Source organism: Dunckerocampus dactyliophorus, chromosome 13, assembly GCF_027744805.1.
Source record: "Dunckerocampus dactyliophorus isolate RoL2022-P2 chromosome 13, RoL_Ddac_1.1, whole genome shotgun sequence".
In the NCBI taxonomy this organism is placed as follows: domain Eukaryota; kingdom Metazoa; phylum Chordata; class Actinopteri; order Syngnathiformes; family Syngnathidae; genus Dunckerocampus; species Dunckerocampus dactyliophorus.
The window spans coordinates 8,714,248-8,732,738 of NC_072831.1; the positions used below are offsets into that span (position 1 = coordinate 8,714,248).

The 18,491-nt window shown below is 42.4% G+C and overlaps 1 protein-coding gene across 3 annotated transcripts in view; it reads left to right on the forward strand.

The window, feature by feature from the left end:
• esr2b (estrogen receptor 2b) overlaps positions 1-18,491 on the forward strand; it is a 34,680-nt gene that overhangs the window by 13,603 nt on the left and 2,586 nt on the right. For 2 of the 3 annotated variants that reach the window (XM_054797295.1, XM_054797296.1), the window contains 9 exons: positions 14-59; positions 9,053-9,528; positions 10,697-10,863; positions 10,942-11,058; positions 11,172-11,510; positions 11,618-11,756; positions 13,582-13,715; positions 17,602-17,785; positions 18,142-18,450. In XM_054797295.1, coding sequence (XP_054653270.1) covers positions 14-59; positions 9,053-9,528; positions 10,697-10,863; positions 10,942-11,058; positions 11,172-11,510; positions 11,618-11,756; positions 13,582-13,715; positions 17,602-17,785; positions 18,142-18,450 — 1,911 coding nt within the window. Of the gene's footprint in view, positions 1-13; positions 60-3,823; positions 3,872-9,052; positions 9,529-10,696; positions 10,864-10,941; positions 11,059-11,171; positions 11,511-11,617; positions 11,757-13,581; positions 13,716-17,601; positions 17,786-18,141; positions 18,451-18,491 lie in introns of those variants that run through there. The other variant, XM_054797297.1, reaches the window with a different exon arrangement.

Sequence of the window (18,491 nt, forward strand, 5' to 3'; positions counted from 1 at the left end):
TCATTGACTGCAGGAAGCCCTCGTGCTTATTCCTGGATCGACAAGAAGAAGAGCGTCAGGTTGGTGAAAGTACCGATCGAGGTTCGAGTCCATCTCACACTTGATTGATGCTTGTTGCGGTCACGTGACACAGTTGTTTCTAACCCTTCATCATCACCCAACTTTTCAAGTGACGACAGTCCAGCAGCCTGTTAAACTGGTTTTATTTTACTTTTACACATAATGTACTTACCGCACCACCTTGTCTGATTGTGTGCGTGCGTGTGTGTGAACATTACGCTGATATAAAAGCTTGTTCAACTCTTGCACCTTTACCACAGCATTACTTTTTAACATTTTTCTTGTGTTTCATCCTATAAACACACCTGTGTCTATGCTGGCCACACTCGTCACTTTTGTGTCTGCTGTGCCAGTGAGGTTCCTTTGGCAAAGACAAATAAGCGGACTGAGACCACACGTATTAACACTTATAAAATCTTTTGTGTCACCTCTGCTGGTAAAAATAAGTAAATCAGATAACGCGTAACGCAGGTACTCACCTGATACCTCACATGTGCATTAACTGTATAATTATATAATAATTGTGTATAACTGCCACATAATGATGTACTAACAACATTTCATAATGACTCAATGTGGTTTGATCACTTTGAAGACTGGTTGGGAAAAAAAGCCTGTTTTTTGGCAATGTCATCAACACACTGACAGAATAACGAGATATCTGTAAAGCCCTCATCAAGGCATTTAATTTGATGTATGACTCAATGTGGTTTGTTGCGTTTTCATTTTTCACTTGCTCACTGGTGAACTTTGACCTCGGGCGATGGCCTTAAGGTTAACCAGCCGGGCGGCAATCTACCAGGTTCTCTCGTTTGTCAAGTTTGAGGATGATCTGATAAAAATAGAGGCAAGTGTTTGGTTTGGACATGTGCTACATTGCTGTCACTCTCAGCCTTTGACCCGAGTCTTGATGTATTGAACTGCAAAAAGGTCTGCAACCAAAGAAGCGACGCGGTGCAGATGAGTTGTTTTGCTGGTGATTTGGGCGTGAGAGCACGTGAAAAGTAAGCCAACAAAAAAATGAAGTGACACATGGTGCCGTGGCTGGTGCTTTGACAACAAACAAAAACATTAAACCTGTACAACAAAAACACATTTTTATTGATCTTTTTTATCAGTTTATTGATCAGGACTGATTGGATGATGGCTTTACTGATACTGATGGATTTATAATTGACAATTGCAAGTTATATTTTTGCTGTATTCATGATCCTAAGTGGCTTTTAGGGACGTGGCAGTGGTAAGTGACAGCTGTCAGTCATCCGCTGACGTCATTGTGGCGGTTATTGTAGTTTCACAGCACCTTAGTGTTGGACCAAGCGTTAATGGGGCATGTTGAATTCCAGTCCAATCTTGCGCCGCTGATGACTTTATCGTTTGGACTATCTGCTTGGTGGGGGGCGGAGCCTAGCAAGGCGAGGAAGTCAAGCAGCATGGCGGCCTTGAAGACGCATCAATAATAGTCAGCCTGCTGCTGCTTTTCCACCCGAGAATAAATGGCTGTGGAGGAGTGTAGGATGGAGGGACATCCTGTTGTGGCCACAAATAAGCATATCCTCTTCCATCTTTAGGCTCACGTTGCTTGAAAGACATTCCACATAAACAGCGCCAAGGTCACGACACTCAATTCTTCCTCATTGCCTCCCCCAGAAAGTGACGGCAACCATAGAGAACCCCCCCACACGTCCTTATCAGTCAAGACGTTCAAATAACCAAAGTGGAACAAAACGACCACCGTTTTCTAGCACGCTTCTTCATTAACTCATTCGAGCCCAGCCATTTTTTGAAAGACAACCCCTAGAGTAGCGCCCATTTTAAACTATTTTGACTGATCTTTCAAGGCACACAGAATAATGTGTTCTATGGCTGTGCAAACATGGAACCTACCAAAAGAAAGGTTAGACTCCTGTCTTTCATCAGAAAAAAATTTGTTTCTACCTTTTTCCATTCTTTAGCAGTCAGCAGTAGAACACAGGTAAGTTTCAGGAAAATATCAGTTCCCAACTAGAAAACAGCTTTTTGTGAAAAGGTACATTTCAAGCATAACTTTTACTTTGACACAAATATTTTTTGCTTTTGTGACAGCTCAAATATCTAAACAACTATATACCACAACAAACAACACAAAAAGGTTTTTTTTTAATCAAAATAACAATTTATTTATAGATATAACACCATGAACTATTTACAATTTTCACAATGTGTGTGCATGTGTGTGCACGTGCCTTCTGCATGGCACACTCCTGCACGCGCTCCCACTTCCTCCTTCCTGTCATGTGTTTTTTCCGTCCACATGATCTCTGCCGAGCTCTTATCAAATGCACTCCTGCCACCTAGTGGCGGTTTTTATTGGTTCAAATTGCTCTGAAGGCAAATGCATTAGTGGGGAGTTGCGTCATCACTTCGTTTAGCCTCTCGCATAAAAAAACGTTTAAAGACGTTTAAATACGTTGTTTGGATCGGGCGTTTGGTTTATGAAAATGTATACTACGTCTTTGGCATTGAATGAGTTAACAATGGGCTTCTATGGCAAGAACCCTATTGATTTTGAAAGACATATAAGCGGTAGCTGACGCCAAAGGCCAAAGTCGTATGTTTGCGTTATCATGAATTTGAGGTCAAGGGTTACATTAGTACCATCTTTCATTGTTTGATCAAGAACCTGAGTTGATTAGATGTCGCTGAGGTCAAAGGTCACAAGCAGGTTTTTTTTGTCGTGTCAAGAACCCTACTGATTTTGCATTTGATTGCAGATCTAGCTGAGGTTTGTTTGGAGTAATCCCACACGGTCTTTCCACGTTATTATTAAACATCAACAACCCTATTTGTTTTAAAGAATCCGCCATAAGATGGCCGAGTCAAAGTCAAAGTTCAATCTGTTACACGTCTGTTGACACTTTTCTATCAATGTCAAGATCCCTATTGGTTTTCAATGATATTGGCAAAAAGATGGGCATCTTAGCTGAGGTCAAAGAAGTATACTTTTTTGGCATCGTTTGACCTTTTTGGTTCTATGTCAAGAATCCTCTTTGTTTTGAGCTTTTTCATTCCAATTTAAGAACCCTGTTTGTTTTGAATGGTATGTGAAATTACGCGGATGTAGCCCAGCTTACCCAATATTCATTTATTTTGTGTTTGTTTTTGTGCATCAACCAAATGTCAAGAACCCTGTTGCTTTTGAATGTTGGTTTTGAGGTGCGTCAGACACAAAGCTGAGGTTCAAGGTCAAATGGGTACATTGTTGTTATGCGGCGATGATTGACAGGTTGTGGTCAGTTGGGATGGGCAGGTTATAGAAAATGTATAAATGTTGACATAGATGATATACAGTATGATGATATAGGCAGGGGTGCTGCTAAGAATTGTGAGCCCCATGACAATGAAATCCCATTGGGGCACCTCATCGGCAGCCACCCTGGATATACTGTTGGTGTGAATAGCTAGTTAATACAGATGATATACTGTAGATGTTTTGTTTGTGACCTACAGTACATCCATAGAGGTCTTGTCAGGGGCACCCTGTGTGTGCATGTACACACAAAGACAATAATGATGATAGAAATTACAATATATAATCATCATTCACCTAGAAGAGGTGTATAATAAAAAGAATAATTTCCTCACTGTGTGCTTTTAAAAGCAGCAGTGGACTAGCCTGTGATCTTTGACCTTGGTGTCTGCTTCACGGTGGACGTTTGCCAGGAGCTTCCGCATGTCCAAAGCTCAAACTTTCCACGGCGGCGCACCTCACACAACAGTAAGTGCGTCCATGGGGGACAGCTTGAGCTCTGCGGCGCCGCCCGACCCACAAGTAAGTGGAACCTTCCACTTTGGACTCATGGATAGGGTGACCATATTTTAATTAGCGAAAACCAGGACACTTGGCCCGGCAAAGAGATCCTGAAATGATACTTGAAGTTTACTCAAAGACGCTGTATAATTTCAGTATAATTAAAGTATGGATATACAGTCATTATATTCATTATATACAATTATATAGTCGTACCTCATTTATGGAGGTTAATTGGTTCCAGACCCAACCGCCATAAGTGAATTTCCACGAAGTAGGAGTCAATATAAATAAATGGGACATTTTTGTAGTTAGAGCATAGAAAACCAATTTATGACTTTCTAAATATAGTTTTTACCATTACTAGAGCCCTGTCGACATTAAATAACACCCTTATAGTCGCCTTTACACTTCTATTATTCTTTGTTTACACCCACATGCACAGGCTACGGGATCACTGTAGGGACATAAGTGACAACAGCAACTAACACAATATACTGTAGCAAGCTACTGAGCTAACTAGTTAGCCTCTAATTTATTCGTTGGGAATTTAAGTGTTTCAAACGAAGTGGGGAAGAAGGACAAAGTAAGAAGCCCAAAACGTACCACTCCACACGGAACGGGAGGAGAACTTATTTTTTCACTGTCATGATGGACATGCCATGGATGACTCCATGCAGTGCTAAGGTAATGCAATGTATGTCTCATCAATGTAACATTACTGACACCTAGAGACCGCAATACTACATATGACTTGTCGTTCAATATTTTTTGACTAATAATATGCCATAGTCTACCATGAAACAGAGATCAGACCCTTTCATTTCATATCCATTTCCAATGGTGGAAAATCGCTTTGGAATCTCTGAAATGAAGTAACGATAGAAATAATTGATCTGCTGTATTCGGAAAAACGGCCTGTAAGTAAATAATAGTTCTCTTTAAAAACAGGACGGCCAGGACAGGACATGAAAACAGGAAATCTTCTGGGAATACTGGACCTTGTCATCTGGAATTGTTTATTGGGCCCTTAAAACCTTGCTCAGACATGATTTATTTTTGTTTCCTGGCGTTACCAGAGGCCAAAGTTAATAGTAGTAAGTAGTTCAAATGGACTCTCATTAGCTTGTGAGCATTCACAGTTTGTCTTCACTTAGTCACCTTTTAGTGGTGCCCCATGTGTCTGAACCAAGTATTACAACTTTGATTGAAAAAACTACAGTCTTCAAAGAAAGATTCTAACCGTGAAGCTCAAGAAATGTTTATGTAAACAAACCTTTAGCTTTGTTAGCTGGCATGGTAGCCGTAGATCATTTGTGCTGCTTGTGTGAGTGGTTTACTTCCAGGCAGGTGCTGTGCTCAATTGGTGCATTTGTGTACTTACACTTTTGAGTGCTGTAGGTGAGAATTAGGGCAAAATGCAGTGATGCATCAGTACCCGTATGTTGCACTCAAAATGCTGAAAATGGTGAGCGTGCAGTGATGATGCACTGACCACCCTCAGTAGTCACCATCTTGGCTATGCAGCAGAAGCGGGGGGACTAACTTGAGTGGATGCAATTTGCCATTGAAAAGGAGAGAAGAAGAAGCAGGTAAATATTGCAATCATCGTTTCCAACAGTCATGGATTTTGGGACAGCAAAACACCTTAGGAACTAAGTACATAGTGTACATAGTATACTTAATAAAGTGCACTGACGGAAGTGTGCGTATTAAAATGCAGCCAGGAAGTAGGCCACCCTAGCTGGAGTTTACATAACATGCTGACTTGTTTAGCATCAAAACAACATTACGTCACGTCCAAAAACAACGAGTGACGTTTCTGAAATTGATAATTAAAATGATAATATAATAAAAATATATTCTTATATTGTCTAGAGGTGCCGCTATGAATATACTGTACTGTATTATTATCATTTAATACAAATAATAATAAAGTGACGAAGACTTGCGATTGGAGTGAAAAATCACTTTGGAGTGTTTGGCTTCCCGAGGCCACTTTGACCTGACCTGTGAGCCTGCTGCGTGTTGACTGTGAGGTCAGTGACCCCGAGGCCATGTGAATGTATAACAATGTTCACTTTGTCCCCAATTTTTTTTTTGTCTAGTTTGCCTTGGAGGAGGTCTCACGCACTTCAACATCTCATTTCCATCTTTGCAGCACACCTCATAGTCCTCAGCTCTTTCCGTTTTGGCCGAGTTATTCTAGTACTGTGGATCCCCGCATTCTTGGTATTCAGCAGGATTGTTGTTAAAAAAATGTAAAAATTTTATTTTCACTGAAAATAGGCATTTTTTTCCCACGGAAAACACATCTCGTTCACCATAATCAATAGTAATGTATAAACATGTGATAATACAGGTAAAATGTACACCATACATGTACCACTGTTAAAAAAAAAGCCCACAATTTTTACATGTTTGTCTTTTTGCATCACTGATCATGTTTTTTTGTCAAGCGTTCAGATTTTGCACTTTGCTCGGCGGCCCTTGAACGCACCATAGTAGCTGTGAGAGGCAAAAGTGAAACTTCTATGTTACACATTACATCATCTTACATTATCATTCATGAGTGGTGAGTACGTATACATTTTATGATTTAAAGTGTGTTTAATAAGTGTGTGAAGCATACTGAAGAGAGATGGGGGAGGTTTCTAATAATTACAACAGTCACTCATATTGGAACATTGAGGGTTTGGAGGGGGAGGAGTGAGCCGTGTGCCAAAAATATACATTTTTATGGCTGTATCAATTACTGTATCAATTCGTAGGTGGTCTCGGAATGTAACTCCCGTGATCGTCTTTTTTGGAGTACAGTGTTCCCTCGCTATAACGTGGTTCCCTTTACGCAGCCTCGCTATTACACAGATTTTTTTTTCGTGCAATTTTTTACAGTGTAGCATGCAGGGTTTTTTCGCTAAGGGGAAACCCGCATTGTCTTCTGCGTCCCAATTGGCTAAGGGACTGTAGACCATCAATCAATCTCCTCCATGCCATGTGTCCTGTACAGTACAGAATGCGTTCAGCTTGCCTAATTTACATAATTGTTTGATCGCTATCAGTGTGGCTCTTTAGTGTTGTATGTTTGCAAGTTTTCTCCCCGACAAAACTCACAATTTTGGCTAAACGCTCTGCACCAACAAAGGCACCTGCAGTTGCCGGGGCAGAGGCATACATGAACAAATTTAAAGCCATCATTGAGGAAGGGGGATATAAGCCTGAGACAACGAAAAAACATATATAATAAATGGTAAAACATATCCTGTAAATGAACAAAATATATAATGAACGAAAAAACATATAAAAAATGAAGAAAAAAACCTAAACTTCTACTACACGGATTTCACTTAACACTGGTATTTTCTGGAACCTAACCCCCGCATTAAACGAGGGAACGCTGTATTTGTATCGATTTATATAAAAATGATCAGGGATGTAATAAAATGGAAGAAATGTCACTGAGTAACATCAATATTTCTCCACAGTTCGCATGCTTACCAGCTAGCTAGCCCCTCTGTTAGCAAAAGCGGTTAGTTATCCAAAAGATTTTGCCCAAACAAGCCTTTAATTGAACTAAAAGCTACAAAGAACACATGTACTCATGGAAAAAAAAATGTAGACAACACTTGTTTTGTCAGTTTCTTGTTCATTTTAATGCCTGCTACAACTAAAGGTATGTTTGTTAGGACTTATGTAATGATGACAACTAAAATAATATAAGTATAGTATAGTGTAAGCATAATTTAAGAGCTGATTTCCATTTCCATGGTTTTCTTGATAATAACCAAAATTGCTTACATTCTTACGTCAATAGCTATGTCATTGTGCTGCCAAAAATTGTAACTCTTTTGAGCTATTTTTTGTTGTCATCATTTGTCCAAACAAATGTACCAGTAGTTGTACCAGCCATTAAAATGACCAACAAACTGAAGAAACAAGGGTGGTCTGATCATTTTTTTCACTGACTGTAGCTGTTTGTTATTAGCGTAGCTTGTATTACTTATTTTTCATTGAACCAATACGCAGTAGTGTTTTGCTAGTCTGGTGTCATTTCCCATATTATTCAAATTTATGGATCATGTGTGCTAATGTTGCTAGTGTCTAGATATTAAAGACTAGCACCTTCAATGTCCTGTTTTCCTTTCAGAACCAAAATGCTCAAGTGACGTGTAACCAGCTGCAGATTTCCACTGGCGGTTGCTGCTTGAGCCACTCGCTAAGCGTGCGTGTTATGGCTGATCCTAGCACTGATTAACCAGCTGATGGCACCTCTGGCTTCTTGACTGACTTTTTTTTGCATCACATGTGTACTGACATCAGGAAACATTCATAGATGACATACAATACTGAAGTGATGTCAAGTTTCACCCAATAATATTGGAGGCAGTGAAGTGAAAAAACCTAGACTGGTGATGCTTGCTGTTGCCATGGTGACCAGACGATAGTGACAATGACTTAACAATAAAAAGTGCTAACCGAACAAGGCTTACAAATCACCAGGGTAGTCTGGAAATGGAGTTTTGTCCCCGATTGAATAGATAACTAAAATCAGCTTTGAAGTCATGGCGTGGCGCTACTCTAAGCCAGTGACCTGGCGTTGTCATGTTGCTCCTAATTCAAACTGGTCTTTTCTGGAGAACTTGCTGCAAGTGTTCCCATCCGTCCATCCTACCCCACTAGGGTCGTCTTCCTGGTTAAAGGTCGCTGTTGTCGGCTCGGGACTCCACGTGCTGCGACAGAATCTCTTTGTTGAGAAAACATGTCGTTATCAAACATTTTCTTGTGGCTTCGCCAGCGTCCTTGAAAGACGCCAACATGGCTGCCTCCTATCGAACAACACTGAGTCACCACATTAGCTGGACAAACACTCTTTGAAAGAAAAACGAATCAAAATGACTTAAATGTGATGACTGGCATGTAGGTCGGCCAATGACTACATGGACAGTGACTCGGATGGCAGACAATGACTGCATGGACAGTAACACATTTAACAAAGACATTAGCCATAATTTGCATGAAAAAGCCGGTAAAAAGATGGCTTTTACAGGCAGTAGTGTTGCAATGATTGGCATGTAGGTCGGCCAATGACTACATGGACAGTGACGAGGATGCTGAGACATATCATAATGAGGAACATAAGTGACATCACGTAAAGCATGTACTGAGTGTGTTAATAAAAACATGCCTTAATGCGTCTTTCAGCATTCGTCTTCAGCGGAGGATGTGTTAGACCATCGTCAGGGTTGTCGTCATCACCAGATTCCAATGGTTGACTGCCTCCAGATGGCGTCCTCTCCCGTGCTGGACGCCGAGCCGGCGCCGCTGCTTCAGCTCCAGGAGGTGGACTCCAGCAAGAGCTCTCCAGGACTCCTACCCACCATCTACAGCCCCCCGCTGGGTGTGGATGGCCACACGCTGTGCATCAGCTCACCCTTCACGGACAGTAGTCATGACTACGGACACGGACCTCTGGCTTTCTACAGCCCGTCCATGCTGAGCTACGCCCGGCCTCCCATCAGCGACAGTCCGTCCTCTATGTGTCCGTCACTTAGTCCCTCTGCCTTCTGGTCCTCACACGGACACAACGAGCCCTCACTGAGCCTTCGCTGTCCCCAGCCTCTCAACTACAACGACGCTAGCCCACACTGGATGGAGGCTAAAGTACTCAACCACAGCAGGTACATGACCCAATGGAATCTAAACAAAGACTTCATGCCTTCTAGAAGTCCTTATGTTGCTCTTTGTGCATCAGACGTACGTCCCCAGTGGTCCAGTCAGCTCTATGAAGGCAAGCTTTGTTTTTTGTCTCCTTACCAGTCCACCAATCAATGCACTGTATGCAGCTCCTATTAGGTAGCCTTCTGCGTCAAAAAGTGGTGCCGATCATTGATTTAAAGGGGTATCTTTTCAATTTTCTATGAGAGTTTTTGTCCAAGAGTTAACTATATGTTAGATCTACAACTACATTGTTGTTTTACTTACATGTTAGCATTGGCATAGGCTGATGTGTTCACCTTGAGGGACATTCTAGATTACACTGGAATGCATGAGAACATTCACAAGGTGTCTGAAAGGATACGTTTTGGTCGTCTACAATCACGCATTTCCAATTTCAGCACATACGTTTAGTAAAACAAGAGATCCTGGTAATTTTGGAACCAAGAGTTCCCGTAATGACCAAGATATCCTGGCCACTTAGGAACCAAGAGTTCCTGGTCATTTTGGAACCTGGAGGTCCTATAATGACCAAGGCCTGGTCATTTTGAAATCAAGAGATGCTGGTCATTTTAGAACTAAGAGATCCGAGTCATTTTGGTAGAAATTCAGCATTTGGGCTCAAGGTTAATCTGTCGTGCATGGTGTAAATAGATCTTGACAACGATGCTGTCACGTGTTGTTCAGTTAGCGCCAGTATTGTCACGGTTCCTAGCTATTCCTTGTGGTGTAATGTTGCACGCTTCTGACTGGGTTCGATTCCCGGCCAGTGTTGCACCAGGGCATCCGCCGTAAAAACTAAGCCGACAGGGACAGGGAAAAGCTGAAAGTAAAAAAAAGAAATTGTCATGGTGGTAGTTGCTCCTTCCAAATGATAACTACAGTCATTAGAACAGAATAGAATAGCTGAAGCTTCTTCAAAGTAAAATAAAAAGTGTTGTTAAAGTGTTGTTAGGCGAGTAGATGATGGTCTCTTAATGGTTGCGTGTCAGCTTGTTGTCACGATGACAGCAAAGGATGCTGGGAGACGTGCTCAATAGCCATCATCTCAGCCCTCAACCATGTTCCCAGATGATTGGCAGGTGGACGGCCAAGCAAATGTCCTCATGTCGCGTCGTCCTGTCTTTGCAGTTCCGTCATCAGCTGTCCCAAATTGATGGGGAAGCGTTCCGACGACGGCGGTGGCACCAAGTCGGACACTCACTTCTGCGCCGTGTGCCACGATTACGCCTCAGGCTACCACTACGGCGTGTGGTCATGTGAGGGCTGCAAGGCCTTCTTCAAGAGGAGCATCCAAGGTCAGCTCAACGTCTAGATGTTGTTTGTGTAGCTCCTCCCTTCTCTCTAATTGCGCCCCCTTCCTCGCTGGCTCGTAGGCCACAATGACTACATTTGTCCTGCCACCAACCAGTGCACCATCGACAAGAACCGCCGCAAAAGCTGCCAAGCCTGCCGCCTACGAAAGTGTTATGAAGTTGGCATGATGAAGTGTGGTAGGCCTCCATTACTATCTGTTAGCTTAGCATTAGCATGAAAAAGTTCTACACATGTATCACAAAGACTTGATGCTTGATCTAGAAAGTTCTCCCATGTCTTCTACATTCAGGCGTAAGGCGGGAGCGCTGCAGCTACCGTGGCTCCCGCCACCAACGACGCGGGGCCCTCCAGCCCCGGGGTCTGGTCCGGGTGGGCCTGCCTCCCCGGGCCCAGCGGCACCTCCACTTGGAGGCACCGCTAACATCATTGCCGCAGGCCGAGCGAGTGCCGCGGTCGAGCATGAGCCCCGAGGAGTTCATCTCTCGCATCATGGAAGCGGAACCGCCTGAGATCTACCTAATGGAGGACCTGAAGAAGCCCTTCACCGAAGCCAGCATGATGATGTCGCTCACCAATCTGGCCGACAAGGAGCTCGTCCTCATGATCAGCTGGGCCAAGAAGATCCCAGGTAAAACCTAGCAGTTCACATGACCATGCTCCTCATACATCAAAGAAGCACTTTGATGACAGAGGAAAGGAAAAACTATTTTCTTTTCTTGTATTTTGTGTCTTCAGGCTTTGTGGAGTTAAGTCTGTCAGACCAGATCCACTTGCTGAAGTGCTGCTGGCTGGAGATCCTCATGCTGGGCCTCATGTGGAGGTCTGTGGACCATCCTGGAAAGCTCATCTTCTCCCCGGACTTCAAACTCAACAGGTTAGCTCACCTTTTATTGTTTTCTTCATACAATTGGTTAGTTTAATGTGATGTTCTGCTTCAGTAGTAATAAAATTCATATTAAGATAATGCTAGCAGCCTTGGCCATAGGTGCTAACGTTAGCAGCTAACGTTCTTGCTAGCATGTAACATTAACTCATGTATCCCCTGTCAAAACAACAAGTATCAAACATTTCTAAATGCTCTATTTGATGATGATGTGTTGCATTTATTTTTAGTTTATCACAGCGCCACCAAAATGTTATGTGATGTTCTGTTTATATTTATACAAGTCATGTGACACCATAAAGACACCATAAATGCTCATCATTGTCAATAAAAGTTCATTTCATCATGCTATGCTACATGCCGCACGTTGTGGATGTTGTTGCTGGTAAACGTCAGCACAGAACCTTGGAACCATAAAGATACCAATAGGTACGCTTCCTTCTGGCACGTTCTCCTGCCAAACTGACTACAATCTTTTTTTATCTCCAAAAATGACCTTCGACTTTGGCCTAGCAGCGTTGTGGCGCCCGCTAACTTGCACTTAAACATCACTATCAACACCAGGAAGTCATTTCTCAGACAATTTAGTTATTTGTAAAAGGATGTGTTTCTTAAACAGTCATACTGCTGACTTGTGATTGACACTGTCTCAGAGCCATTCCTTTAAGAGTAGTTGTGTAACTGTACATGTACTTGTAATCTGATTTTTTTTGGTAGGGAACATTTACGTCTGTGTAGGCTCTCAGTCGTACAGGAGTTGTCCATCGAGGAAAAGGCTTCTTGAGATGTCATCTGTACTTTTGTGAAGAAGGTGTCGGACGTTTCGCTCCTCATCCGAAGAGCTTCGTCAGCAAACTAATAAGTGCTGGTAGCTTAGGCCTAAAATACAGTAAGAGTGGGCGGAATTGGTGTGCCAACACCCTCCTACTATTGGTTCCTTACACTAAGCCTGGGCGGAGTAGTGGTATAATCCTATCCTGCTGTTAACACCTCCGATAAAAGGGAAGTGTCGCTCCCTGAATTGGGTATGAACGATTCTGATACTGGCTCGTTAACATTTATTGTTCTGGCTCGGCCCTGGCTTCACCTCATTTGCAAGACTAAGAGCTGTGGGTTTTGGTCTCAGTAACCTGCTGAACACAGGGTCCAAATTAAACCTCAAACCACCATTCCGATTCAATGATGGGTTCTGTTGTTTGACAAAAATAGCTTCCTTAACTCCTCTTTCAAACCATCTGTTTTCTTTGGCCAAAATCTTTACCTCGCTGTCCTCAAAAGAGTGATTGGTAGCTGATTGATTGATTCTAGTGGTCCTCAATCAGCAGTACATCTACACCTTAAAGCTACCAATCACTCTTTTTTGCCGTGGTATAGTCTTCATTTATCCCTTTAGACGTGTTGAAAAGGTCTTAAACTTCTACTTGTGCAGATACCCTGTCATGGCATCATACATTCACTCTGTAAACAAATACCGTATAGTCCAGCCTTTGGCTAGTGAGAGTCATGGCTAGCAGTTGTGCCAAGGAGAAGCCAAAGCTTGAAAAGACGTACGTGGTTGCAGTCTCCTATTTGGGTGAAATACGTAAATGGACACACACAAGCGGATAAGACAAAAGCAGTGCGCCGCCATTGTTCAGTAGAGATGGGGAACGGGACTACAGCTGGAACTATTATCACAACACTTCAACCAATAAGAATCTTTACTCCAAAAAAGAAAGAACAAAAGTGAAAATTTTTGTATTATTGTAATGTTATTGTGTGTGTTTGTGTGTGTGTGTGTGTGTGTGTGTTTGTGTGTGTGTGTGTGTGTGTGTAGGGAGGAAGGTCAGTGTGTGGAAGGCATCATGGAAATCTTTGACATGCTGCTCGCTGCAACGTCACGCTTCAGAGAACTCAAACTACAACGTGAAGAATACGTCTGCCTCAAGGCCATGATACTACTTAACTCTAGTAAGCATTGACTTCTACTTCTTTACTGCTCGATATTGGCTTTTTACCAATTGCCAATATTGTCCAGAACTTCATCATGCATATATGCAATACACGTTCTAGAAAAAGTACCATATTTATTTTAAACATTTTGTCTCAACAAAATAGTCATTAAAAAATGATGACCAGGTAAAGGAAGATGCCGTACTTCCCCCCCAATTAAAGGAAGGTGCTGTACTTCCCCCTCATATAACCAGCGCTTTCATCCAAGTTATTTTTCCTTATTTTGTTCGATGCCGTCTGACAGGAGGTATTGTGCAGCATTTTTGATGGCTGTGTGGTGTGACAGTGCGACCAAGCCATGTGCAGTAGTACTTGTAATGTGCAGATTACTGGAATATTGATACTTCCGATACCAGATGTTTGTGCTCTAAAATCCATTCACAAATGAAAGTATCAATACCTTTGATACTTCAGTCATTTGAGGGAATGTGTATCATTAACAGGAATACAGTGGAAAGTGACAAAATTATTGCGATCTTGTCTAAATGATACGTGATTGCTGGGAACTACTTTTTCTTCCGCCTGCCCAGCGGGGCACTTCTCAGTCAGTCAGGCAGTTGAAACAATGGCCGATGATAAACAGAGCCATGTGTGGAGCTGAGGTCGCCACGTGCGATATTTGTGGGAAAAAAAACAGGAAGGAGTTGTGGCAACACAAGAAACCTCGTGAAACACCTCAGGCTGAACCACAACACTGAATACAGTGTCTGCTGCTTCTAGGGCGAGACAGACATCTCTGGCAGAGTCCTTTGTGCTGCCGTCAGGCACTATCCAGATACAAAGGGATGAAAATGTAGAGCTTTAAGCGGCACTATAAGCACTGTTGCCATTAGAGTTGTTCAAACTAAATATGGTTTTGAAATACGTAACAAAATGAATGCTTCATGAATAGCTGTTTAAAATACATAAACATATTGCTCTGTCTCGCATTTTTATGCTGTGGTTTTAAATACAGCCGTCCCTCGTTTATCGCGGTTAACTGGTTCCAGACCCAACTACGTTAAGTACATTTCCACAAAGTAGCATTCAATATTAATAAATGGAATATTTTCGTAGCTAGCACATAGAAAACCTGTTTATGACTTTCTAAATACGGGTTTTAACATTATTAGGGCCCTATTGGGGTGAATTAACACCCCAATAGTCAATTTTACACTCTTATTATTCTTTGTTTACTTCACATTGCACAGGCTATGGGATGGCTGCAGAGACATAACAGATGGCCGCCATTAGCATAGCAAGCTAGCCAGCTAACTACTTAGCTTCTCCAATTTACTTATTCTAAACTTAAACTGTTCCAAACGGAGTGGGGAAGAAGGTCAAAGAAGCCAAAAACTTACCACTTCCACACGGAATGAGAGGAGAACCTGTTTTTCATTCAATCTCAGCCATGGCATGTCGGCTCGGCTCCGCTGGCTCGGTAGCCAATCTCCATGCAGTGTGAAAGGTAATGTAATCTAACATTGTGCTTCATAACGTTACTGATACCAAGTGACCAGAATACTTCATAGAACTTGTCTTTCAGTATATTTTGACTAATAATAGGTCCTAGTAAACCACAAAACAGCGATCACTTATTATTTTTTGAAAAACCGCGCTATACTGTAGTGACGAACCACGATTTAGCGAGGGACGACTCCACACTACTTTTTCAACAGACACATTAGGAGTATTTGCACAAAGTATCAATATCAGATTGGGATCATCAATTCCAGCCTGAATGTTACTCAGTATCGGATCGGAAAATAAATGGCACATCACTAATGTGCAATAAAAAATGACTCCCGAGCTTCATGGCTGTCGACCTGCCGTCATGTTGAGCTTTCACAACGTCAGCAGACATCTTATTAAAGGGATAGTTCGGATTTTTTGACACAAAGTTGTATTACATGCCCATCAGCAGTGTAGTCCCCCAACAGCGACTTACCCCCCCCCATAAGAAAGGGAGCACTAAGGACATATTAGTGCCGTGTCTTGTAAACTTAATCCCTAGAATTATTTAATTGACAACCTGATGTTTGTTATTAATCGAACACTTCATATTATCATCTTTAGTGGCTTCCATTGTCTGTTTATTTCTAACAAATGATTTCACTTCACCACTTAAAATGTGCGTGGCCTCCAGTGCATCCACAAACCAGAAAGGTGGCGTCGCGGGGCGCACATTCTCACGTCAAGTCGTGTTATGAAGGACGTAGTTCCAGGTAGTCGCTGGGGTTTCACAAGTAGTGAGTTTGGCTTCTCAAAACAATATACGTACAAAAGGGTAATACCTTTGCGTCACAAAAACACGCACTTGAAAAAAATCAAACCTCACGAATCGCTCTGCGTTATATTTGTCTCCCGCCATATTCCTGCGCAGTGTCGCCTCTCCATTCTCGTGTATGTGACAAAGACGCTCGCATTTACTTCCTCGACAGAGCGCCTAGAGCGCAGGGATACGGCAGGAGACAAATATATCGCTGAGCGATTTTTGAGGTTTGATTTTTTTTCGAGTAGGCATTTTTGTGATGCAAATGTATTATTTACTACTTGAATGCATATTGTTTTGAGAAGCCAAAGTCCTTACTTGTGAAACCCCAGCGACTCTCTGGAACTATGTTCATCACCGAACTCCGACCACAACTGGACTTAGGAGACCAAGTGGGGGGTGAGTCGCTGTTGATGGACTACACTGCTGATGGAGATGTCATACAACTTCATGTCACTTTAAGAGCCTCGCTTACACATATTTACTATTTAAACAGCAAACTTGAAATAATTCCACACCGTGGACGTACGGCGCTAGCAAGCTTGTCGCTATTTGGGACAAGTCATCGCTTGCACTGCGATATCTCATTTTGATGCCAATATCAGTCAATAATACCCGCCGCTAATATTGGCATAAAAATGTACTTCTACACTGTACTGTGGGCTTCTTTACTTCACTATTTGTTTCTGTACTACACTAGTATTTACTTCTTCACTGTACTATTTACTTGCTTACTACTTGGTTTTAGTAGTGTATTGTTTTTTGTTTTTTTAGTTAGCAAGCAGTCGTATTTTTATTTTCCAATACAGCAGGGGTGTCCACATTTTCATCCCTCAGCTCATTTTTTATTGTCCCTTGGTATATTCTAAAAAATAAAATTGATTACGATCATTGATTGTTAATGAGCTACATTCTTAGATATGTCATTAATTTGCTTTGTCAGCTACAACATACAAGCTAAGATGTGTTTTGTTCACCAGGCTTAGCATATATTGACCTACATTGGATTGCTTTTAGCCTGCTTTTATCTTTAAGCACAAAATGTATCAGAGTGGTCCCCCATTCTGTAATTTTTATGTATGCAACCATCACCGGAAACAGTTTGGACACCCCCAAAGTACATATCTACTCAGTTCTACTTGCTGTTCATGCTTTCCCGCTGTGACTAACAGGTACTATGTCTCGTAGCTAAACCTTATATCATGGTGGACCAAGACCTTCTATTCACAATAAAAGAGATTTTAGTAGCACATGTAGTACTGTATTAGTACTTACTGTAACTTGGGTGTCGAAGGATTTCATGCCGCTACATGCTAGTTAGCTCCATAGAAAGACAAAGCACTTCATGTGTCCAATTAGCTTAACTTCTACTGTTGAAACTCCCTCCTTTTCTTTGTCACCTGTGTCACCTTTTTACTCTTCCCCCACTTCCTTTTTCTCTGCTTGCGTGCAAGCAGCATTTACACTAACAGTGTATATAGTACTAGTAATAATATTAATAGTAAATACTAACAATAAAAGTAATCATAGTAATGATAACAGTAGTAGTAGTAATAATAATTTGTAATAAAGGCGTTTATGTGCATGATGCAGATCTGTGCACGAGTTCCCCGCAGACGTCGGAGGAGTTGGCAAGCAGGAAGAAGCTTCTCGGCCTTCTGGATTCTGTGATCGATGCCCTGGTGTGGTCCATCTCAAAGATGGGACTGAGCAGCCAGCAGCAGACGCTCCGTCTCGGCCATCTCACCATGCTGCTGTCGCACATACGTCACGTCAGGTACGCTTCTCTTCAAATGACAACAAAAGCCATTCTAGAGGACAGAGTAGTGCTTGTGGCACCCCCTGGTGGTGAGATGATAGCCATATGGGCTCGTTCATGCTAGCTGTGAGTCAAAAAGCGAATGAGATGCTATAAAGCGGTGGTTCCCAAACTTTTTACAGTCGCAGAACCCTTCAGACATGAAGCCATGTACCCCCTCCTCCTACACAAAAAACAAACCTTTTTCTCTCAATCAACGTGAAGTATTGAACATCATTGGTTATTTTATAGTAATTCTGGGTCAAAAATTTGATAAGTAATCAACCTGCTTATCTTTTATTCCAGTTTGATGTTGATTGTTGTCATCTCCATAGCAACAAGGGCATGGACCATCTGTCCAGCATGAAGAGGAAGAACGTGGTCCTGGTCTACGACCTCCTCTTAGAGATGTTAGACGCCAACACGTCCAGCAGCGCTCATATGTCGTCATCCTCACCGCCTTCAGACTCGGACCACTACCTGGACGACCAAGCGCCCCTCCACCTGCGCTCCTCCGTCCAAGTCACGCCGCCCGATGGACCCGGACAGGCCCTGATCCTGGACAGACACCTGCAGGGCGGCGACATCATGGCGGCGGCCGCTCAGAGCATGGTCATCGCTCACATGGCGACGCCCGCGGACAGGTGAGTAGGGTTTTTGATTAGCATGTTTATTAGCACATTAG